We start from the raw sequence: 24,040 nt of genomic DNA on the forward strand, positions 1-24,040 counted from the left end.
GTCTCTATGGCAGGCAGGAGTTACATAAATGAACGAATAAATGAATAATTTTTTTCCAATGCCAGGGTTGAAAAAGGGGATCTTTCTTTCTTTCTTCTAGAGCCTCCATCCAAAAAAGACGTTGGGGTACCATCTCCAGGACACTAGAGGTCAGTCTAACTTTTGTTTTATGTTATATTTTTTTCTTCGGATAAGTTTTAGGAGACTTGCGTGTGCGTGCAAACATGTCGCCGTTCAAGAGAAAACGTGCCGGCCAGGATTCCGTTGATTTCAAGCCGAAAAAAGGAAAACTGGTACCAGATGAAGGCAAAGGCCTAGAGGAAGTGGGAAGAGAGAAGGAACATGAGATCACGGTGCCAGCACCGATCTCTCAGGTCAGAGTTATAGCGTGTTATTGTCCACTGAACTATTTTAGCTGGTGCGCCAACTTCAGTTTACCAACTACGCGCTACTTTACTTACTTATCTATAACCTACTCAGTGTGTAGCATCAGATAGAGGAATTCGTTATATCCTAACATTCCCAATCTGATATCGACACAGATATGAACCAAACTGCCTTCTTAAACGTACAGTCGGTATTTAAGGCTAATTAATAGTAAAAAGAAAGAATGTTGTGCTCAAAAATATGATAGTGTGTTATTACGTTCCTTTCAACAAATTGATGCGTTTTAATAAACGCATCGTTAACCCATTAAAAATACATAAATGGCTCGTGATTTTTTTTTGGCGGCGGCCATGTTCCCCCAGCTTATTTAAATACAGTGGCCGGGAAGGACATTTCCACCTACTCGCATTTTACATGTGAGGCTGAAGCTTGGCTACATGTGTAAAACACCAAAGGAAGAGAACTCGTAGAACTCGAACTATGAGGCTAATTTAAATTCGTGCCTTCGTCTTCAGACTCAAGACTTGAAGGATTATGCTTGTGTTTTATGGTTGTGGAGAAGGGGTCCCCTTCATCAAAGAAACAAAAATGCAAAGGAAAAGAGAGAAGCTCACCAGCATTTTAAGAAAACGTCATCCTCGTTATCCTCACCTCAAGCCAGTGCTTTTGTACATGGAAACAACATGCTAATTTGTTCCTGATGTTGTTGCTGTTACTCATAGTCACTGGCTAAACAACAACAGCACTTGGCTATAAAGTAGACTCAGTGTCCCAAAAAGGTTTTGCTGTAATAAGCAGTTTGCTTACATCGGAGGGTTTATTCACAAAGCATCAAAACAGCAGCTTTTACCAACAGAAAGGTTCAGCATATCCTCAATAACTCACCTCAGTATGGAGGTCAAAGGTCACTGACCTGTACTACTTCCACAAAGTTTGACGGTCTCTTCCAGATTGAATAAATGTGGATCCCTCTTACCTAGAATTGACAGCTGAGGTAAACAATGGACCAACAGCCTTCCGCAGACAGGGAAAAACTCCCGGACAGACCCATATCTGTTCTGAACCGTAGTAGAAGAACGCTGTTTCTTTGCTTTTGTTGCATTTTAAGACTGAAATTGCAAACTGGTATTTGTTTTAGTTCAATGTTCTGAGCTAAACTGTTTTTAACAGGGCAAATGGACCAACAAGGAAAGAGTTCTGATTTTCTCCTCCAGAGGGATCAACTTCAGAACCAGACACCTGATGCAGGACCTGAGGACCATGATGCCTCATGCAAAGGCAGGTTAGTGTCATGTAGCACTGACCTACAGCATTGCTTCACACAAACACCTGTGTTATCTGTCTTACCTTACTAACCCACAAATCTTGTGCTTAGACACAAAAATGGACAGAAAGGATAAGCTGTTTGTCATAAACGAGGTAAGTTTGCTGTTTAACATCTTAGTTTACTCTTACATAACATATGTAAAGCATCCAGGAGAATAAAGTCATTTGTTTGGCAGGTTTGTGAGATCAAAAACTGCAACAAGTGCCTCTATTTTGAGGCCAAGAAGAAGCAGGACCTCTACATGTGGTGAGAATTTCATTGGTATTACATCTCGTGTACATCAGACTCATAGGAGAGCCAATCTGAACTAAGTTCAATCATGTTCTTGTCCTGTAGGATTTCAAACAGCCCCCATGGCCCTTCTGCAAAGTTCCTAGTCCAGAACAGTAAGTTATTTCGCCACCAAAGCCCTCAAATGCAGCAATCATTTGTTATACGTTGGGAAAAATAATTGCATTGCCCCTCCTCTTTGACAGTTCACACACTGGCCGAACTCAAACTGACAGGAAACTGCCTCAAAGGATCCAGGCCGCTGCTCTCGTTTGATCCTGTGAGTAGAACTGGGTCATAAAGCCGGGAGTAATAAATTAGACTTGCTGTTAGTTTATAATCAGTATGTCTTTATTCCGAATTTGTTGCACTATGAGTCTCATCAACACCACATCAGATATTTATGGTTTAGTGTAGTCAAGGAAATAGGGATGGGAATTGGTAAGAATTTAGCGATTCCAAGATCAATATCATTTATCGATTTGATTACTTATCGATTGTCATTGGGTCCGTTTTGAAAGTCACCACAGTTGCTAAGAAGCAATATAGAAATTACCTTCATGCAAATTAATTGCATGCTGTGGGTTAAATGTTTGAGCAGGTTACACAGAACATGTTAGACATATTACACAGAACACGTTACTTAATTACTCCCTGGAAAAATAATTCCTTACAGTACTCGTTACATTACTTTCATGTTACTCTATAACTTAGCTGAAACACACTATTTAACAATATAAACCTGAGGCTACAACCCCACACACTAACACAAGTCCCTAATGAGAACACTAAGATCTTTCTCTTGGAGAATACAAAGCAGACCACACAAGTGCCGAAGTTGTGTTAGCAGCATAATGCAGTTTTTTCTGTCCAGTTTTCCACTTAACCATTTATCTCAGTCTTTTGTGCAATAAAAGTAAGTGTCCATATCCACGCTCCAGACTGCGTCGCCACTTTCCTCCTCAGACAGGTGAACCGTGCAGGAACCAATAAGAGCGATCGATAGAAAGGCAGAATAACAATTCCAAGGAATTGGACTTCTGGGAATCGGTTTTCTACATAAACTGGTTCTCAATTCCCATCCCTACAAATAGCGTCACAAAACTCTGCACAATGTCTTCGCTCTGATATAAAATTCTCGGCCTGTGATCTGAATAGTGAAAGTTTTTTTGTGTTTAAGTTGAATTTAAGAAAAAACGCCTGAGCAAGAGCTGAAGTTTTTATTTTTACTCTTTATTTTCTTCAACAGAAATTCGATAAGGAGCCTCACTATGCTTTACTGAAAGAGCTCTTCATCCAGGTGCGTTTCCAGGACAGCGTGAATGTAAACTGATTGCAGTTTTTGACACTTTCAGTCTAAAGTCCGATTACATATCATGTTTTTACTGTAAGAACGGAGCAGATGTGATTTTTTTTTTTTTTTTTTTTAATTTTTTCTTGAAGAGTTGAACAAATTGTATTTTCTGACTGAACTCATTCATTTTTTCTGTTGTAGACCTTTTCCACCCCACGCTACCATCCTAAGAGTCAGCCTTTTGTGGACCATGTTTTCACCTTCACCATTGCAGACAACAGGATTTGGTTTCGAAACTACCAGGTACTCTTCTGCCATACTTTTCTAAATTTCATTTGATATTTTATCCCTGGCTTGAGCAGATTCCGAATGAAATATTTCTTATTTTCCTCTGGCTGTGTTCAGATCATTGAGGAAGATGGCTCTCTAGTGGAGATTGGGCCTCGCTTTGTTCTTAACCTCATGAAGATCTTTCAGGGGAGCTTTGGGGGGCCTACGCTCTATGAAAACCCAGACTTCCGTTCTCCTAACATGGTAAAAATCCATTGCACGATAGCTGAAGTTACAATTAATGTTCCTGATATACTAATGTTCTTACATCGAACATCTCTCTGTATGCTCCTGCAGCACCGGAGAGAGATGCGACTGGCAGCGGCAGCCAAAGTGCGAGAGAAGCAGATGGTAAAGGAGATGCAGAAAGGAAAGAAGACGTCTGCGAAGGAGGACCTGGAAAGTGACGTTACAGCGGATGTCTTCCTGACACCGGCTGAGGAAAAGCCCGCTGACATTCAGATGGAAGCGCCTGAGACGAAAGTGGTGAAGAAAAAACAAAAAGCTTTCAAAAGACAAAGGATGCAGATGGCACGCAGGTAACTGGATGGACTGCAATAAGCTGAGTGAATGCTGCTGCCATTATTCAGTAAAAATATGGGAATGTCACCACACAGTCAGGACTCAAGTACAGTATTAGAAACAGTCCTTGGGAAAATATGCATCATGTTTTGTTGCCCCAGTTTATGAACTCCTTTCTTCTTTTTCTAATAAACAAGTTTTTCTTGATGTAATGTTTATTGAGTTGGAGTAAAAACTCTTTTCTATGTCATAGAAATAAAATACCAACTTGATCTCTGTATCCTGTGATGTATACTCCATAAAAGGCTTTTGGAATAGTGTCAGCATAGACTTGGAGGAAGTGTGTCCACAGCTTAAGAGAAATCACACCTATTCAAAATAGGTAGAACAGGTGTTGTTTTAGATCACTGTCTAGTTGTTTTAGATCAGTGAGCTGGGTCTAATGTGTCCTGTTTTACAGGCTGTCAGCTATCTGGAAGCATATGTCAAAAGATGAGCTCTGATATGCAAATATAAAGAGAGCTGCATTTAACAAGTAGACTCAAATTCAGGAGTAACATTCACAAATTGTGAGACTTATGACTGAAAACAGCTGAGTCACCATAGTAATCAATAGAGTACTTGAACACACATCGAACATGCCTCTGTATACTCCTGCAGCACATCGAGCTACGATTATGACGTGTGGCGTAATCATAGAGAGCATAAGAACATCTCTCAAATCTGGCAAATGATGAATCAGTTCATTTTCTGTTTACTCCACTGTGCCCATTACAAGTCCGGCATTTTCTCCATACCTGCCTCCTCTGGCAAACTGGACTCCGGTGTGTAGTTAAGGTGCTTATTACAAGTCAGATTTGAATCTGGTGTTCTCAGTTCTCTTCCACCTCCTCATCGGGACAGCAGTAATATTCTACGAAGCAGATCTGTCCGTCGTCGTTCCTGACCAGGTACTGCAGAGAGAGGAAGCCCCGGTTGTCTGTCCTGACGGAGACTTTACAGGACAAAGCCAAGGCTTTGGTGGACGGCTTCAGGAGGGACATCTTGTATCTGTTTGCAGACAGAATACAAACAAAGCATTACACGGGGATACGCTGAAACTATGCCTAAACTATTTCTCTTGCAGAGATTTTTAACATGATACGATAGAAAGACCAAGAAAACACTTAACACTGGATCCAGGAGTGCTGACTCATTAGTGTCAGCATATCCAGTTGCAGTTGTAAATGTCATTATTTTTCTGTGCTTTTTATTCAGTTACAAGTCAAATGTATCCAGTTAACAAGCTCTATTACATAAGTTATAACAAGTCTGCTTTTAAGGAGATGTAAAGGGGACGAAGAGTCACCGGGGAAATGATTATAATCCTAAACACCTGCATGCAGGTGCTGCAACGTCCTGTGGCCAGACCTCTGGTTAGGAGCCATGCTGGCAATTACAGTTTGCACACAAGTATACAACACAAGGTCAAACCATGGGAGTCTACTTGAGTGAAGTATTTCCAATTCCAGGAATTTCTAGAGCGCCTACAAGGTGAGTGTATACCTATCCGAGTTCATACTTAGGTTAAGGACACTGGCACTAGTTATTAGTGTGTGCACACAAGTGAGTGTCAATATTTTCAAAGCTTAGTTTGTTAATAATAAAAAATATTATCACTGCCCTTTGGTTATTATTATTTTCCCAAAACATAAGCCACAAAATGCTCAGAATTACAATCAAATAAAACAAACTAGATTTAAAGAAAATAAAATGCTAAACAACAGTTTAATACAAATATATTCCAGCATTTCTTATGTTTCATTAAAAATGACTTCTACCATTGCTGGAGGTCATCATTTACAGTCTAGTTTGTTGGCATTACCCGACTGATGCTGGAGAATCTGATCAACTTTGTTGTCCAAGGGTATATTTGACACAGTGACTGAACAGATATACTAATTTTATGACTCTCAAAGGAAAGATGTGTATATTTGGTTATAACTTTTTAATATTTGGATTTATTCATGTCAACATCTTCAACTTTTTCACATTATGATCAGAGTTACCTGCCTGGCAACCATGCGTGAACAGGCATGTAAAAGGGTCAAGACTGAAAATGAGAGTAAAGTCAGTCACAGACAGTCGTGACTGACTTTACAGCGAGATAAAGATCACACATTTTCTGCTATGTCATTCTCTACTGTGTATGACATTTGGTTTTAGTCGCTGTGTTGGTGCTTCCTGTCCTCCCAGTCCACCTATGGCTAGTTTGTGTTCTCTACAGTCTAAATAATCTGCGCATGTGTTTGTGTGCTAACCTGTTTGTTTGTGTCTCGGTGCACTTAAACAGCTCCATCATGTCCGAGTCTTTGGAGTAATCATAATGAGCATTTCCAGCATTCCCAAACGTTGACAACCTTAGAAAATCAACAAATCAAATAATAATAATATAAATGAAAGGTAAAAAGAGCAGCACTTTCAAAAATAATGCAGAGGGGGCAAAGTTAGACTGCAAACTACCTCAGCACACTGATAATGAATGACAGGAAAAAGATCTATTTTGTTACAACAAATCCTTGAAGAAAGTCACTGTGCCTACCTTTAGCTTAGCTATACATTATATTTAGTGTTAGCTTCAATCAGATCGATACAATCCAGCATAAAACATGCCTCAACTTTACCGTTAAGAAGACTTAGTTTCCCAGAAGTGGATTATGTCTAATCCCAAATACTTTTCCCAGTGGATATCGTCAGTGATTTTTCTTTTAAGAGCTTTACACACCAGACTTATAAAAAGAATTAATTTGAAGATTTTGTGCGTTGAAAATGTTTTTCGGACTCCGATATTTTTCAATTTTCAGAACGAGAATAAAGAGATCTGCCAATCAAACCACCGCATTTGGTAGCAAAAGTCTACTTGTAGCTTAAAACACACACCGGTACTGAAAACTGGTGATGCAGCAAAAGTAAACAACACAATTTCAATACAGAAACACAATCAGTTCTACAAAATGACTTCTCTGCCCCCTCAGATGTGATCCTAACTCTGCCCACAAGAATTCAAACTACCCTAATGACATCTGGAAAGATGTACATACATAAGCGGTCGTGATTCAGCTTCAACTTCTGAATGAAACCGCAAAATTCTCCCTGTTGCTCTGAACCTAGAGTCTCTGTTTCTACCATTTCAGTGTTTACATATGTTGTGTACTAAATTCTGAATTTCATCTGTCCCCCCCCCCCCCCCCCCCCCATGCTCTTGGTGTGTAAAGGACTTTACAGTCATTTTAAACACAGTGATTTTTTTTTAAGGTCAGCAACGTAATCATAAACCAGCACGACACTGTAGAAAAAGTACAGTAAGGACAGCACACCTGAAGTATGGTTGGCTGGGGGACATGGTAATCTGTAGCACTTCACTAGTCATGTCCAGTTCAGAGAAGGCTTCCTTCAAACTCTCTGACTGCAAGATCACCTACAAAAGAGCCAGGGATACATCAGTTGTTACTGAGTTGTGTTTCCTGTTTTTCTAACACCTGCAAATAGTGTTATGCCCGTTGGATTTGTAAAGTAAGGAAACCAGAGAAACTGTAATTTCTGAACTGATTCGTTTGCATTGGTTTATTGTTTCCCATCTGATTTTTTTGTATATTTAATATTCCAGTTTTAATAACAGAAAAAGTGAAATTAACCTTGTTCGTGACATTAGTGCTGCAGAACTCAAAGTCAATCGGTTCTTCTGGTTCTTGCGTGTTAATCTTGCACACGGTCACTACACCACCTTCCTCCAGGAACAACGTCAGAGGGTACCCATACCCCCTGTAGCACATCCGCAAGGCTGTTGATACACCTGCAGCATCACAAGAAACAGATAAAAAGCATGTTGAGTCCCATCTCAGGTGGGGTTTTTTTTTTAATTCGTTTATTTTTATGAATTTTACCTGGTGTTGTGGTTCCACCAAATATATTGAGGCAATCAAGGAGAACAGTGAGGTTGATCTGAAAAGCCACCAGATCTTCTCTTATGGTGAACTCTTGGAAGATCTCAGCCTGGGAGACATGAGTACAACTTCACTAAGGTATCAGTATTATAGGATTAAACACAAAGTAAACATACCTGCTCATTTAAGTATGTTCACTGACAAAATACAAGAGAAACACACCTGGATGAAGGCATTGGCCTGCAGACATTTCGAGTCCTCCACTGTGACCTTAAGGCCGTTGGTTGTAGCTGTGAAGATGGCGTGATCTTTGAAGGTGATTGCTTTCAGGATGTTGGAGAGATTGCGAGCATTGTCCAAATTCGCCACTAAAACGTACTGTTCGTCATCGCCTTGCGACTGAGTGGAGAGAGGCATTTTAGCGCTGAAAAAAGGCGCACAGATACCCGCTGTGAGGTCCCTGTAAAGGTAAACACATCGAATTAGCCGCTCCAATCATACATCACATGCGCATGAAGGTAAAACTTTGTTGAAAGGCGTATCTTTTATATTCTAAATCGGACAGAATGTAAATGCGCCAAAGTGATTTGTGTCGATTCTACAACACACACACACACACACACACACACACACACACACACACCGAACTGTCACTTTGCTTTTACTGAAGTACTAAGCTTGTAAGCTTTTTTTTTTTTTTTTTACTGTGGCTCGCTTGGAGTTTAAAACGACGTAAAACACGAATTAACGGTAATATAATTTACATTTGTACTATCTAGATTCTCCTATACATTAATGTATTTAAAATATTCTCCCCAGAAAAACTGTAACTACCTTCGTGTCTCTTATAAAGCTGTTACGCAGCAGTTCTTGTGATTGTTTTTGAAGAAAGGCGCCCGGTGATGAACAACTTCCGCCTGTCGCTCTTCTTCTACGGAAGTTGGATTAAAGTACGTCTTACGTCAGCAACATTCCAGATATTTCGCCATAAAACATACTCTGCCTCGGTAGTGCGTGACAACATCATTTTGTGATTGGGAGAGGTGAGAGTCTTTATTCTTTTTTCCTCGTGTAACAGTTCAAATCTTTTTATTTTCCTGTCTGAACTTTGGTGACAGTTTTTCATAACAAGCTACCGGGTGTGATATGACGCTAGCTTTAGCTCACTGTTTTATTTGAGCTTAGAGAGCATGAAACCAATAGTGTGTCAACTGTGTCAAGTTAAAAAATGATCGAAAAACAATTTACAGCACACAACAACAGAAATCACGAACAGAGTAATTTGTGTAGTCGTGTGAAAGAAAGCTTCCTTCCACCGTTAACTAAGGTAGCTCAGGTTAGCTTTGAAAACGTCAGTATGGCTGACAGGTCGCTCGGTGTGGAAGACCCAAGCTGCCAGAATAAATAAAACAAACAAAATAATAAACGTCTCAGTACAGTCATTTTTAACGTATATAGACCAGAAGAGTTTAAAATTAACGTAGGCAGTAATTGTTGTAAATATGCCATAAATTTCTTTTTTAAATTTGTGTAACCTATTTATAAAGCAAGATTCTGTTACTTTTCAAATTATGTACACATTTCTGTCATTTCAACCAATATGTATTTTGCTTTATTTTCGTGTTTTAAAGTGCATGTTGGATTGTTTGATGTGGGGTTTTTGTTTTTGTTTTTGTCGTTTTTGTTTGTTTGTTTGTTTGTTTGTTTTTTAATTATTGTATAAATGTTAATAAATTCATGAAATGTTAGTAAATCATTCTACAGGAACCTTGTAGCAATATCTCAACAACCAACCATAAACTTACTATGTATTTTTTTTTTTTACAACTCACAATATTTTTTCTCTGTTGTAGGTTTTTCCATTTTTACCAGCTATGGTGTGCATTCCCTGTATTGTGATTCCTGTACTCTTGTGGGTCTACAAGAGGTTCCTGGAGCCTTATCTCTATCCTTTTATTTCACCCATTATTAATATATTCTGGAGCAAAAAGGCAGTGCAGGAGACCAGTGCTAATGACCAAAAAGTTAGTGAAAAGAGTAATGGGACTTGCAAGGTAAGTAAATGGAAAATTTTTGTGATGTTTTCATTAAGAAACTTAAAAATAATTATGGAAATATTTCCCAGCTCTGGTATATAGAGCGAATATATCTAAAGATGATAGTAAAACTAATAGGAGCCACTCAAAGGGTCTCTGTGTTGTGTCATTTTTAACGTATAAGTTTCATAGTTATTTGATTTGAAGTTTTAAAAAAAAATTTCACTCATGTTTTTCAGCCTGAAAGCAACGGCGAGGCCACTGCTAATGGATCTACAATAGCAACGGATAAGAAGACAGACTGACGCCTCAAAATATATTCAATGCTTCAGAAACAATGTAAATATTTAATTCTTCTAGAGAAACTATAAATTAACTTATAAATCACCTTAGAATTAATTGGATTTTATAACCTTCCAATTGTTATTTGGAGCTTGTTTTTATTTTTGTCATCCATCTTGTTGATATATTTTCTGTTAATCATTAATTGATACAGCTGTTTATTGTATTGAAGGACATAGATTTTGTAAGTTAAACTTTAAGCATAAATAATGAATAAAATAAACAAGACCTCTTAAGTGCTTCTGCTGCTTTTTCTTCATTTTGAATAATGTGTTCTCTTCATATTTGAGTTGTTAAGAAAGCTGTTTTGTTCATATAACTTTGAAATAATTAAAATAAATATGAAAGAATGTTAGCAACTTGACACGAAAGTAGAATAGAATAGAATTAGAATAGAATTCAACTTTATTGTCATTGCACATGCACAGGTACAGGGCAACGAAATGCAGTTTGCATCCATCCAGAAGTGCTTTAGTGATATAGATATATTACAATATATATTAGCAATAATATAGATATGTGAGTATATTACAGAAATGGGTCTATTATGGTATGTTATAATGTACACGGTATGAAGTATGTTGTGAATATTCTATAACTATAAGTATGTACAGGCTGTAGTGAGTACAAGCTATGTACAGGATATGAACAGGATATAAATATGAAAAACTATACAGAATATGAAATAAATAACTTTACAGAATCTGGGATATACAGCTATACAGAAATGGGAACTATGCAAGTTGTAAACAGTTGTAGGATTAAAGATTATCGAATGTACAGAATGATTATTTACACAGAGCTATACAGTAGTGCAGTTAAGATAAGTGAGGGTGTAGATAGTTTCTACAGAGGCTATATAAAGTGCTAGTGGTTGTGAGTGGTGGTTCAGTCCATGTTATTATTGTGTTTGAGGGTACAGTTGTCCATTGTGGGTGTGTGTATGTTCAGTCCATGAGTTTAACGTGGGTCAGATGTCAGGAGGCAGAGTTCAGGAGTCTGACAGCTGTGGGGAAGAAGCTGTTCCGGTACCTGGTGGTCTTAGTCCGGAGGCTCCTGTAGCGCCTCCCAGAGGGCAGGAGGGTGAAGAGTCCATGTGATGGGTGACTGGGGTCTTTGATGATTTTCCCAGCCCTTTTCAGACACCGCTTCCTGTAGATGTCTTTTATGGCAGGAAGTGGTGCTCCGGCGATGCGCTGGGCAGTTTTCACGACCCTCTGCAACGCCTTCCGGTCCGAGGCAGAGCAGTTCCCGTACCAGACTGTTATACAGTTGGTCAGGATGCTCTCGATGGTGCAGCGATAGAAGTTCACCAGGGTGTCTGAGGACAGGTGGTTCTTCCTCAGAGTCCTCAAGAAGAAGAGGCGCTGGTGAGCCTTCTTGACCAGCTTGGAGCAGTTGGTCGTCCAGGTGAGATCCTCGGAGATGTGGACTCCCAGGAACTTGAAGCTGCTCACACGCTCCACAGCCGTCCCCTTAATGTGGATGGGTGGATGTGGGTCAGCATTCCTCCTGTAGTCCACGATGAGCTCCTTGGTCTTCTCGGTGTTAAGCAGCAGGTTGTTTCTGTCGCACCACTCAGCCAGACGATCCACCTCCTCCCTGTAGGCGGCCTCATCGTTGTCACTGATGAGGCCAATCACCGTGGTGTCATCTGCAAACTTAATGATGGTGTTGGAACCATCAGCAGGTCTGCAGTCGTGGGTGAAGAGGGAGTAGAGTATAAGTAGGTATAAACTAAAAATTTAGACCTGACATTTATGTGTACTGCCAGTAGTAACAGTGTTGCATGTACAGTGCAAGAATTACTCCAGACATAGAAGCAGCTGGGAAACGTTTGTCTTTGTCACACATTGCTCAAAAAGGAAAAATATAGTTAATAACATTTAATATCTTTATAGTATTGGAATATACCCTACACTGATCAGCCACATTTAAGCCAGTGAAGTGAATGCTATTATTGACTTGTTACTGTGTCTGCATATGTTCTGTTGTGTAACTTGGCTTCCCCTTATTCAAACACGTTCACCATGATGCTGACCGGGCTGCCAATTTTCCAAGATGCCTCAGGACACCCCATAATTCGAAATATATATGCTTAAAATCACCTAGCAATAGCCTAAAATAAAAGTGTTTTTTTTTTTAAACATATAAACAACATGTACTGCCACTATTATTTTTTTTAATCTTATGTTATTAATATATATTTTGCTGTTAGTTTACGAACAGCCGAAACAATGCGATAGCATGGGCATGCACTAGTTATTAAAAAAATGTAAAATAGAGAAGTTATAAAAATAGAGGGCAGCAGTTCTATCCGGTTGTTCAGTGATGACGCGACGAATCCTACTTCCGGGTCTAAAGTAGTCTGCGTTTAATATGGCTTTTGTGTTGTTAACATGTTTAATGTTATGTATTTTCTTCTATTTGATCTCAAAAAGCTCCTAAAACAGTCAGTGATCACTGTTGACCTCCCTCGGCTTTTATTACCGCTAATCATTTATTTAAGCTCAGTTTTTAAAACCTTAGGATGTAACTACAGCCCAGCCCATGCAGCAGTATATGAATGACTAACCTCGTATTGTGGATGGATTATCTCAGTTGTTCTCCTGGCTGAAGTTTGGTCCTTTTACAGCATCCTGCCATGCGATTACATTTGTTCCTGACCACCGAGAACACTCACATTAACTTTTATCGAGTGGAAAAAAAGTTAGCTTGTTTATATTATGCTAACATAGCTGTGTCGCTAGCTGTCACGTAGCACATCATTATATACCAGCTAGCCCAACTTCAGTAACCCTACAAACGTCACTGCTGTTTAGTTTTCTGTCTTCATTTATGCTGGAAGTGATAACAGAGCTGTACGTTTTAATTTGTTTCCAAAACCCTGCAGTCAGGACATGCTATATTGTATTTAGATAGAAGCTAGCGAGCTAACTCCCTGCTAACTTCTAACTCCGTTAAATGTCATAAATTCCGTTTTCATGGATGCCTGGATGTTAAACTCAATTGTTACACCTGGTAGAGGAGAAGGCTGATCATTTTATTAAAGATGAAAGACTTTAGACAGTTTTTCAACTCTCAGTAATGCCACAGTGATCGTTTGATATATGGACCTGCAGCGGAGTTTAGATCCAGACACGGCTAGTGACGTCAGACTGAACAACCGGATAGCTTCCAACCAGACGAACACACGAAGAAGATGTAGTAAACGCCCATATGTCGTCATTACGCACAGGGTGGCTACGTGGAAAACATGGAGGAAAGGAGTATGTAGAGTAAACTTAACTGTCTGAATTACAAAACAATTTCAGACCCTTTCCTTTGTCATTCGTACTTAATAAATCAACTGGACTAAACTTCAGGTCACTTTAAAAGACAGTAGTCGCCCCTGAACGGTCCTGGGAATCGGCAGAGCCGCGGAGAGCTGAGAGAAGCGTTTATGACAGGTAAGCTGAGCGGTCAGCTGGCTGCTCTCTGTATATGCGTTATTAACCACTGGCTAAACCAAAGCACTCCTCAATGAGAAATTTATTAGCGCCGGTTTCATTCTTATGTGGGACTTTGAGTTTATATTGTTTACTGTGAAAACTGCTAAGCTGCAGGCTATTTCCTGCGCTTGAAATCAGTATGGTCAAGCTAACGTCGTGCAAGTAGATTTAAAAAAAATATTTAAATAGTGTCATTTAAAGTAAATGTTGAAATAATATAATGAATATGAAAACGTAATTTTAGCTCTTGCTGGAGAAAGAAAAATTGTCCTTTATGGTTTAGCACTGCAAATATTGTAAATACTGTACTCCACTTCACTTATGCTGACTACACCTGTGTGTCTAAGGTGTGTCGTTAGAAAAAAAACAAAAGCCATGTCCTGGTTCAGTGTGTGTCGTCCTGCTGTGATGCTGTGAACTTTGGCTTTCAAGGATGAGTTTGTGTTTGAGTTGGTGAGATCTGTTTTACAGGTTTTGTAATGCACGAACATGAAGAACCAGGAGTGTATATAGACTGGCTCTCACTCGTATATAGCACTCTTGCGCTTAAGCTCTGAGAGCACTTTATACAGCACGTGTCATCACAACTTTACACACAGACACACTCACACATATTCATACAAGCACATTTTATATGTCTAAGTGCTTTTAATCAAACATTTACACTCCAGTGAATGCAACTCTGGGTTCAGTGTCTTCCCCATGCAACCTGCAGTAGCCAGGGATCGAACCTATCCAATTGAACCACAGTCATCCCTGGCACCCCCGGTGCCCTTGTTTCTTAAAGCCCAAAGCGACAAGGATGGCCTCTGTCTATTCCTATTTAGATCTGAGTGTAGGAGATGTATAAATGTAAGCAGAAGCTCATTCATTCTCACATTAACCTTAATGAACTTGCTAACTCTGTAGTTAATTTGAAGCCCAGTTGTTTATTGTTTGTGCCTCCAAAGATTAAAGCATTTTCTTTGTCCCAGGTTTTGGCATATGCCTGGTGAAAAAGCAGTGAAGAGCAGCGAGTCTGGCTGAGCACAGCCAGCAAAGATGGGAGCCAACACCAGTCAGGTCAGTGACCTGTCCGATAATCCCAGCCTCAAGGCCCTGGTGGGCACAGAGTCCATATCGGAGAATGACCCTTTCTGGAACCAGCTCATCTCCTTCACCTTCATCAGTCCCACCAGCAGGTAAAAAGGAACACTGTGTTAAGGCACACACCTGAAATTCCATACACCTGTCAGCCATCACATTAAAACCGCAAACAGTCATTGCAGTGTTCTGCTTTGTCTCCAAGCATTTATGTTACTTTAAAAAGACCACTCACATTAACATTGTTGCAAACCAATTACACCCATCCATGGCAACTACAATCCCCGATGACATCCTACCCTACTAGCACATTAGTCCCATCAGACATATCTAGGATGTTCCATAGCCAGCCCAATAAACAATTGCCCCACCTCGCAACACAATCGGGTGTGGGGAGGTGTCCACATAACTTTTACTTGGCATCACTCTGCTCGTTTCAATTACTTAATTAGTAATTTATTAGCTAAGTCAAATAATTGAGGCTATGACATCTAAACACCACTTTACTGTACTTTATAACTTTTATACACAATGTGACGCTTTAAATCACTCAGATGAAACCTTCACATATCAAAACCAACAAAACAAGCAGTAAGTCAGGAAGGCAAACAGAGTGGAGGAAAAATTCATATTGACATAAGTGAATTTTCCTGGGTTGCAGCCCTTAGATACCCTGATGTTTTTAATAATGGTTTGTTCCCTCCACCACAAGGGAACAAAGCCTTCTAGTTAGAAAGTCCTTTTAAGATTTACACCCGAGATTTAAGATTAAACTGTAAACCGGAGGTTTGCAGAGATCACCTGAGCAATGATCTAACAGGGCTGCTGATCTGCTTGGCTGTGATCAGACCAGTTAACCGTTAACGTTTAGTTCCTTTGTAAACAGCACTGAGAAGGAAAGGCACCTTGTTCTCGCTTTCAGGTGGACCATGACTGATTGACTGATGTTACATATTAATCTACTAATGTTGTGATGTTTTCCATTCATAAAATAAATATAGCTACAGTATCTACCAAGTAACAGAAACAAAAGGCACATGTAACATTTTGCATTCATACTTAGTGTTTGTCTAAAATAAGACTGAGAAATAGTGTTGTCTGTATTAAGGCAAAAAGTTGAGCCCTGTCCAAGTATACAGCAGTTTGCTGTATACTTGGACAGTGGGGGTCGGTCATGAGTAATCATCACTTCAAGTCGTCCGTTTGAACATTGAAATTTCTGGTGTTAGTTTCTTCCTGTGTGTATTTGCCCTTACACTCTAATTGCTGCTCAATAAGATAAACACAAATAGCTAAAATATCAGGTTGCTGCTATATTGAATCAAACTACTGAATGGTAATTTATAATAACTAGTGCTCTTGGAGTGCTGTGTCTGCTACAGAAGGACACACAGAGATTTCTTAACAAATTTTGTTGTATGACATTTTAAGAAACCTCATGTTCACCCTTTAATGATGAAAGTCATGTGAACCCATTGAGCACTTGCAGGTTCAGAAAGTGGAACATTGTTGCTTTTTCTAATGGCTTGGTTACATATGTAGCACTTTCATGCAGCGTTTTATGCGTGTCATTCTTCTCCAGTATTGCAACAGTGGGTTTGGCTGTCCCTAATGGCTCTACTTCTGTTATTTGTTCAAAGGCTTATAACCCTGTAGTTGTGTAAGGCACTTGGCCTTTAAACAAAAAGAAATAAATCTTTAATTATTTAAAACGCAAAAAGTCACATGGTGAGACGTGATCAAACAAGAGACCTTCAAACTGATTGTTTGTGGACACACATCTTTTTGCACAATTTCCTCTTGTTCTGAAAGTTGAATGATGGCCAGTGTCACTGTCTTTGTGCCATGATAAATAAGTAGTTGAAGCCAGCAGCTAGCTAAAATAGCACAGAAACAGGAAATGGTGTAAAGTAAAATTAGGTGTAGGTCAGGATAAGTGTTTGCTGTTGTCATGGTTACATTTAAGAGTAATAGTATGGGGTATTGTTAATGTAAAAGATGGTCAAGTCTGGCACCACACTTAATCAGGTTCCCACCAACTCTAAAGCTGCTCACAGGAATGGTTGTCAATACAGCAGAAGAACAGACAGATTTCTCAAAGTATTAGGAAGATAAACCACTAATGATTTAATTACTAATAATCTGAGAAAACTCTGCCTCTTCTTCTGTTCTTCACCTGTATTGACAACTGTTTATCTGAGTGAAATGGAAGCGCCTGCACGTTAAACTCAGCAGCTGCGCACACCAAAAAAGCCATCGTGCACACAAGAGTGTCTGCTTTGGACGTGCTGCTACATGCTGCTACAGTTTTACAGTCTCGTGAGTAACTCTCTGCTACTTACTATACTTTCACTGTCTGAAGGCAGAGCCGAAAGGAGGATGGGGGTCCTGGGGTCCTGTGACTGGTCACTTTGATGGACTCTTCAGTTTACTGGGTTACACTGAGTGACGGAACAATGTTTTAAACTTTGTTTTTCAAATTGTAAACAAATAAAGTTGTCAAATTAATCATCAACAGTCACTGTTTGCTGTGCAGCAGTGAAAATACAGACAACTGTCCCGGTAATGTTAAAGAAATATTTTAAACCAGAGAATTCTAAGGCAAGTTCTGAAGCCTCTGCACTGCTGTCCCATTAATCTGTTGTACAGTATTACATATCGTCTATGATTTAAAAAATTAAAAACAAAAATGTCATACAATGATCAGGAAAGGAATTTTGCATCAGAATCTGGCAATTGTAAGTTTGGCCAAAATACAAACATTTAAACCTGTCAACAAAAGGTTGTTCTGTCTGCAGCAAACAGGTGTAACTGCACATACGTGACTAGATGGGAGTGCTTCAAACATGGCCTGGAATTCTACAGTGTTTAAGTACAGAGGAGAAATGGCTCTTTAATATTGTTTTTGCTAGTCTCTTTATGAACTTTAGGATTTAAACAAACAAATATATAAACTTACCAAACAAAACTTAAAATGATTTCTAGAACATTGTGACAACAGAAAGCAGATGCTCAATCATCCAGGTAAGTAAATCCCAAAAAGTTGATTCTGTTCATCTGGACGTAGCGTTTTTAGTGGGAGAAACATTTGATCAGTGCTTTGATCAGTAGTTGTTGATCAATGGTCATGAGAATTTGCCTACTAATGATCAAGGAACTCACCTCCCAGCCCATTGTTCATTCATTGGTGCTGGTTTCAGGCATTATGCAAATGTACTGTTTATAAGATTGGGGAAACCTGCAGTCAGCTGAGACTGAAGAAGTCACTTGGATGAGTGACGGAACGTTTCTCCCACTGAAAACGCAACATCCAGATGAACAGAATCAACCTTTTGGGATACAACAGACATGACTAAAGTTAATCATGTGGTTAGCGGCACAGAGATAACCACAATGCATAAAAAAATTAGACACCTTGCACATAGCGGTTACAAGCATGCTGTGTAATATAGTTATAAGAGCCTTTAGATTTCCACAGCATCATAGCAACGACCTGAACTGTTTGTTAGACACTAGTTCAGACAAATGAGCTACCTACCAACAACAGCCTGTCACATCTTACTCTCCTATCCACCCCACAGACTGTCTGTTCAAAGAACCTGAAATATTATCTGGATGAACTATTACAGTGGAGCCCTGTAGCCAGATGTGTACAACTGGTAGCAACAATAAACTATTTTATATTTGTTCACATTTTATAAAACAATTTGATCTTCTTCTTAGAAATTATGTGTGCCTCTCGTTATGATGATTTTTTTTTTTTTTAAATGATAGAAGCTATGTAAGATCGGGAAAGCGTTCTTATTTTTCATATTGTAAACAAATACAGTGTTTCTTTCGGTTCTACATCGTAACTCAGTTTAACACAGTAACCTGAAGTGTCCATCAAAGTGACCAATCACATTAGAGCCCCGTTCTCTGTAGGTTCTGCCTCCAAACAGGTACGTTTATTCGCGCTAGGAGGATTTCTCTCCAAGCACCGAGCTACTGTGAGAATGTAAAGCTGTAGCAGTGCATGGAGGTTTTCATTGGTAGTGACCTGGATGGACAGGGTTGGAGATGAGTATAACAGAGGGACAGCGCAGATTGAGCATTTTGTAAACAAAATCAGGGAGGGAAGTTAAGTTTTGTAGGTTTGGACATGTGCAGAGGACAGAGAGTGGACATCTTTGGCAAAGGATGCTGAATATAGAGCTGCCAGGCAGGAGGAAAAGAGGAAGATCACAGAGGAGGTTCATGGATGTGGAGAAGGACATGCAGAGGAGGGTGTTTGGTTTAGGTCAGATGGAAGCAGGATGATCCACTCTGGTGACCCCCAATGGGAGCATCCAAAAGAACAAGAAGATGAGCGACCAGTGCCTTTAACTAAACCATGATTTATAACTGAGTCATGCTCTGTATCTTTGCATGTTGTATGTATTATTCAGACATTTGTTTAACTTTGTTCTTTTTGTCCCTGTTGACTTGCATCTTATTGTTGTGTAGTACCTTGAGTTTCCAGCAGAGGGAAGGTTACTCAAGCAGTCAGCTCCTTCTGTCCATTTTAACCTGACTTGTTCTCTTCTGTTTTTTTTTTTGTTTCACAGTGGAGACTCTAAGTTACTGGAAGAAGCTGTCATACCCCTGGCCAAGATCCTCAGTATGTTAGCTACTACATAAATAATTTCACATAATACGTGTTTATGGAAGAATATGTCTGAGTAGTCCCAAAGAAAACTGACTTCTCAAGAGTTTGAATTTTAATCATAACATTTAAGTTACTGAATGCTAAATTATCATATTTTGAGGTTTCTGTAGTTTATGTAAAGCTTTTAATAATAAAGTTTTGTCCCCCCCCCCAAAGTTGAAAACAATCCGAGAACGGGGAACTTTGGCGCTCTGGTGAGAATTTTCCTGGGAAGAACCAAAGAGCTGAAAATCTCTACAGAATGCCAAGAGTGAGTATGAGAACCTCAGAGGGGAAGTACTGACTGTCAGTGATGGATTCAGTGCAGGCCACTTATTGTTTGAGAGAGAGAGAGAGGAACGCTGAAGTAGTTGCACTTTCCCATGAGAAAAACTGCAGAGGTATAACTATCAACATACGTATGTGGCAATAATCAGCGCTCACAGCCAAAGCTCCATTTCCACAGAGACCGACTCTGCCCAAGTCACCAAATGTTTTGGGTGGGAACTCTTCCTTCTGTGCTGATCAGCATTAGAAGTTGGAGTTATTGCTCCTCTTCTCTTTTTCTCACATTTCATAGCAGGTCTGTCCCACAAATCCACATTTTCTTGGTGTGACATAATTGGTGTGTGCAAATAGTTAATTGCAGAGACTGACATACACCTCAGTATTGGTCTTTAGTGGTTGTGAAACTTGGCTTGCAGTGGGTGGTTTCTTTCGTGTTTGTTTCTCAAACTTATGCAGTTTTGGGGAGTTACTAGGTACATGTAACGGAATAATTAAATGCAAAATATGTTTAGTTTATTCCTTTTAAAAAGGTTTTAAAAAGGGGATTAAGTATGTTGCTTCCTGTTAAGTTACACTTCTTTCTCAAAACCCAGAGCCTTAGGTTGGGCATAGAATCCCTCTTAAATGTGCCACATCACAGATGAAGGGAGACAAAGCAGCTAAAGTTCCTCTAGTTAATTTTCCTTTGTCAAAAAAGAGGTTTTCCCCTACTAGCAGAGCTTTCCAGATGTTGGGCAGACTGTTTTTTCCCCACTTAAGGATCTGCTCATGCTGTAAGGATTGCATTTACATATTTCTAGGGTTTGATAACGGTGTGATCTGGCTGCCTTCAGATGCCTTTGCACATTGTGTGTAGATAACTATCCAGGTAAACATGTCATTTTAATGTCAGCTGTAAATGGCATATCAGAGAAGTTATGGCCTAGTTTTGAGCATAATGCAAAAATTCTTCACCCCCAGCTTCTTTGTGGTCGTGTCACAGTGATAATACTTCAGTCAGAGCTACTTTGCATTTAAGTTTGGATACAATCAATGGATTTTTACCAGATGTTTCAGAATCAGCCCAGAAGTGTCACTGCGCTCCACAGATGTTAAAGTAGTGCCAGGTCTGTTCTTACAGAAGCCACTACAAGCTCTACAAGGCACCTGAGGAAAGCAGGAAGCGAAAGATTAGTTTTCAAAAATAAAAGCCCTCATACACATGAAACACTTTTAAAATGTTCAGTGTGTTTAAAGCTGTATAAAAGACAAAACTGTGTCAAAGACTGAGCTTCATCGACATTGCTGGAGTTAGAGTTAATCAAGAAACGCTTAGATTACGAGTTCGCAAAGTTTTTATGCCAATTTAGAGCTTATTTATCACTTTTACTAGTAGCAGATGAGCATAATGTTCAGCCATACATACTTTTATTGTTACACCCATAGGCTGTGCAAAGACTTGCTATTGGCTCACTCTCAGTCATCTGAGAGCCCTGATTTTTAGCTGAAAAGCTGCCACTAGTAATTTTTTGTTAAATGAAATGCAAATCCATCTTTTAACCACCCAGAAGCATGCCCATGAGATGTCTTGGTTTTGTTTTTCTCTTCCACAGCCAGCTTTTTATCTGGCAGGCCCACAATGCACTGTTCATGATTCGCTGCCTGCTCAAGGTCTTCATCAGGGAGATGAGTGAAGCTGAGCTGCACCAGCAGTTCTCCTACCAGGAGAGGGCACCAGGATCCTGCGGAGGTGAGCTCCAGTATCTTTTTCACAGGCAGGGCCACAGACTACATAAAAGAGTCAGCTTGAAAAGATTTTGCTAAAAAAAAAAAAAAAGGTGCTCTCTTAGAATCAGTAGCAATGTTGAAAATTTCTTGAGTTTTTTGCACTTGAGTGCACCTTACGCAAAACGTCACGTTATCTGTTAGGAAATCTTCAGCATTCTTTACGTTTTTGGTTTCCAAGTGAGTTCTTGGAAGTGAGTAACAGAGGTTATGGCCTAGTTTTAGATGTCTCATATAATAACTGTCAAATGTACGAGACTTCCTTTCATACTTAAGCCAATTCTGAATGTCTCTTAAATTGAATGAAGTTGAATTAATTGGTCTTTGCAAAATGGTTTATCCTTCCATCAGTTTCTTGCTGCTTATGTGAGTTCAGGACACACTAATATAATTAATTATGTCATTAGGAATTATCGTGCTAAACTGCTGGAAAATATGATTTAACATTAAACAGTTTTAGACTTTGTTGTTCTACCGGTTTGTCATCATTTGTTCATCTTTTGCAATTATAATCATGACGAAAGTATGAAATGGATTCTGTGTGATATCCTTATTAAATAGTACTGTGTTATTTCCTCTGTTTAATGGACATGAAAACACAGAGCGACCTGTGGGAACTAAGGATTGGATTAGTGGCAGATTAGTCGAGCAGAGTTGCGACAACTAACCTGATACTGTCTTATATTCAGTGTTTTTCATATATTTACTTTATCAATCCCTTGTGGAGAAACAGGAAGTGAAGACCTTCTTGAGGAGCTGCTGTCCAACCTTGTTCACCTGATCGTTGAAGTGCCGCTGCTGTAAGTCTCTCCCGTCTTTTGCGTGAGGAAAAAGGTGAATTAAACACTCTAAAAAGGTCGGGCATGTCAGAGCTATTCTGAAACGGTGAGAAAGATGCTTACAGCCTAAATGTTTGAAAACATTGCCTGAGTGATTGGACTTGTAATAGTCCGTGATCACTTGTTTCCCCCTGTTAATATGAGTAGCATGTTAGTGACTTAGGAGCTAATGAAAAGCAGTTTGTATGTGTTGTTCTGTTTGCGTGCTGCGCTTGCTTATTCTTGTCTTGAGTCACTAACCAAGAGAAGATGAAATCCATTAAGGAACACGGCATACTGACATGCTGGAACTCTGATGTTGGCAACACGGCGATCCGAAAGAGCGAAAGTGTTGGTTGTTTGGGGGAAGAGAAAAAGCTTGGAATGAAAGTTTAGGAGCATTTCCAGGGAGTGGGAGTGGAGGGAACATAATGTTTGAAAAATTGTATCAGGCTTTAGTCCCGCTGGGCGGTGTGAACACAAACATCCTCTGTGTTTACTTATCAATAAGTGAATGATTTTTTAAAAAGTACACGCAATATGTTTAGAAAAGCAATCTCCTCGAGCTTTTCAAAATAAATTTGTCGAATCATGATTGACCTCTTCTTGTCACAGCATCTTCCACTTGTTCTGTGCGTCGTTCCGGATACCTTCTCTCACCGTCTGCCTCTATTTTCTCTGCACCTCTTCACCTTTCGCTCTCCTTTTCTTCTCTTGTCTCCAAACATCAAACTGTGGCTCCTGTGTAAATGCATTCAACATTCCAACATTATTCATTGTTCCAAGCTTAAAATCGCTCTCTGTTTTTCTTCCCTTCACCACTTTGTGGCTGTTAGCCCATTTCCCCTCTACGTGCTCCTGGCTTGGATGGGAAACCCACCATTCTTTTAGTTAGCTTCCCCCAAGTCCCAAGCAGACTCCTGTGCCTTTTTTGTGGCTTTGTCTCACGAGTACGAGAGTGGTTATTTTTCCATTCACAGGTATCCAACTAAAACAGTAGCTGATTGGTGACAAAGTACTTTGCAAAGCTAAAAAACAGCACGCAGTAATGGAATTAATTTCAAAACAGAAATTTAAGTAGCCCATAAAACTGGCTTAAAGAGTGCAGTGTGCATGTGCAGACTTCACACAGAGCTTCTAAGTATGTACTGGATTCAAAAGACAATGTTTTGACATGACTGGGCCTTTATCATGCACAATGCACTGTTTCTATGCAAACTGTGAGAGCTGATCTGTCCGGGTGACATAGGCTCCAGCTCCCCTCAGCCCTGAATTGGATATTAGTAGTATGACAAATGTTTACTTAAATTAATTACAGAAATATTATGTAAGAGTAGGTCACGGATTGTAGGTTCTGATTTTTAAATGGCTGAACAGGAACAACCTGAGCTTCTTGTATAATATTACACTACAGTATATACACTGTAGTATACAGGGTGGGCCATTTATATGGATACACCATAATAACATGGGAGTGGTTGGTGATATTAAAGTCCTGT

At 39.5% G+C, this 24,040-nt stretch overlaps 3 protein-coding genes across 8 annotated transcripts in view; 2 read left to right on the forward strand and 1 right to left on the reverse strand.

The window, feature by feature from the left end:
* The first annotated feature begins 192 nt into the window (after positions 1-192).
* Positions 193-4,402, forward strand: bxdc2 (brix domain containing 2). The gene is made up of 10 exons (XM_080907150.1): positions 193-374; positions 1,558-1,669; positions 1,763-1,806; positions 1,890-1,960; positions 2,051-2,100; positions 2,191-2,264; positions 3,234-3,284; positions 3,480-3,581; positions 3,684-3,812; positions 3,906-4,402. Exons 1-10 carry the CDS (start codon positions 225-227, stop codon positions 4,149-4,151), a joined length of 1,029 nt encoding a protein of 342 aa, XP_080763276.1. The 5' UTR covers positions 193-224; the 3' UTR covers positions 4,152-4,402.
* Positions 4,403-4,550: 148 nt separating this feature from the next.
* Positions 4,551-9,066, reverse strand: rad1 (RAD1 homolog (S. pombe)). Its single transcript, XM_080907159.1, has 7 exons — positions 8,888-9,066; positions 8,276-8,513; positions 8,054-8,162; positions 7,805-7,962; positions 7,487-7,587; positions 6,431-6,529; positions 4,551-5,180 (listed from the first exon to the last, which is right to left on the reverse strand). Exons 2-7 carry the CDS (start codon positions 8,468-8,470, stop codon positions 5,003-5,005), a joined length of 840 nt encoding a protein of 279 aa, XP_080763285.1. The 5' UTR covers positions 8,471-8,513; positions 8,888-9,066; the 3' UTR covers positions 4,551-5,002.
* The window catches only part of dym (dymeclin), a 64,756-nt gene continuing 49,200 nt past the window's right edge, over positions 8,485-24,040 (forward strand). The window contains exons 1-6 of one of the 6 annotated variants that reach the window (XM_080907096.1): positions 8,485-8,521; positions 14,897-15,103; positions 19,592-19,644; positions 19,849-19,942; positions 21,552-21,688; positions 22,451-22,523. In XM_080907096.1, coding sequence (XP_080763222.1) covers positions 14,964-15,103; positions 19,592-19,644; positions 19,849-19,942; positions 21,552-21,688; positions 22,451-22,523 — 497 coding nt within the window. In that variant the 5' untranslated portion in view covers positions 8,485-8,521; positions 14,897-14,963. Of the gene's footprint in view, positions 8,522-11,235; positions 11,842-11,930; positions 12,158-13,649; positions 13,881-14,896; positions 15,104-19,591; positions 19,645-19,848; positions 19,943-21,551; positions 21,689-22,450; positions 22,524-24,040 lie in introns of those variants that run through there. The other 5 variants (XM_080907094.1, XM_080907095.1, XM_080907098.1 and 2 more) reach the window with 5 other exon arrangements.

The sequence above is a fragment of the Rhamphochromis sp. 'chilingali' genome (genome assembly GCF_963969265.1).
Source record: "Rhamphochromis sp. 'chilingali' genome assembly, chromosome: 2".
Lineage (NCBI taxonomy): Eukaryota > Metazoa > Chordata > Actinopteri > Cichliformes > Cichlidae > Rhamphochromis > Rhamphochromis sp. 'chilingali'.

Bases quoted from the DNA above. Each gene is read 5' to 3' on its own strand.
- rad1 (XM_080907159.1), bottom strand. From the start codon at position 8,470: ATGCCTCTCTCCACTCAGTCGCAAGGCGATGACGAACAGTACGTTTTA. The intron at 7,963-8,053 runs GTAAAATTCATA...GTGATGCTGCAG, and splicing joins TGGTGGAACCACAACACCAG to GTGTATCAACAGCCTTGCGG. The intron at 6,530-7,486 runs GTGTGCTGTCCT...TGATTTTCTAAG, and splicing joins CCCAGCCAACCATACTTCAG to GTTGTCAACGTTTGGGAATG.
- bxdc2 (XM_080907150.1), top strand. From the start codon at position 225: ATGTCGCCGTTCAAGAGAAAACGTGCCGGCCAGGATTCCGTTGATTTC. The intron at 3,285-3,479 runs GTGCGTTTCCAG...TTTCTGTTGTAG, and splicing joins TGAAAGAGCTCTTCATCCAG to ACCTTTTCCACCCCACGCTA. The intron at 3,813-3,905 runs GTAAAAATCCAT...ATGCTCCTGCAG, and splicing joins ACTTCCGTTCTCCTAACATG to CACCGGAGAGAGATGCGACT.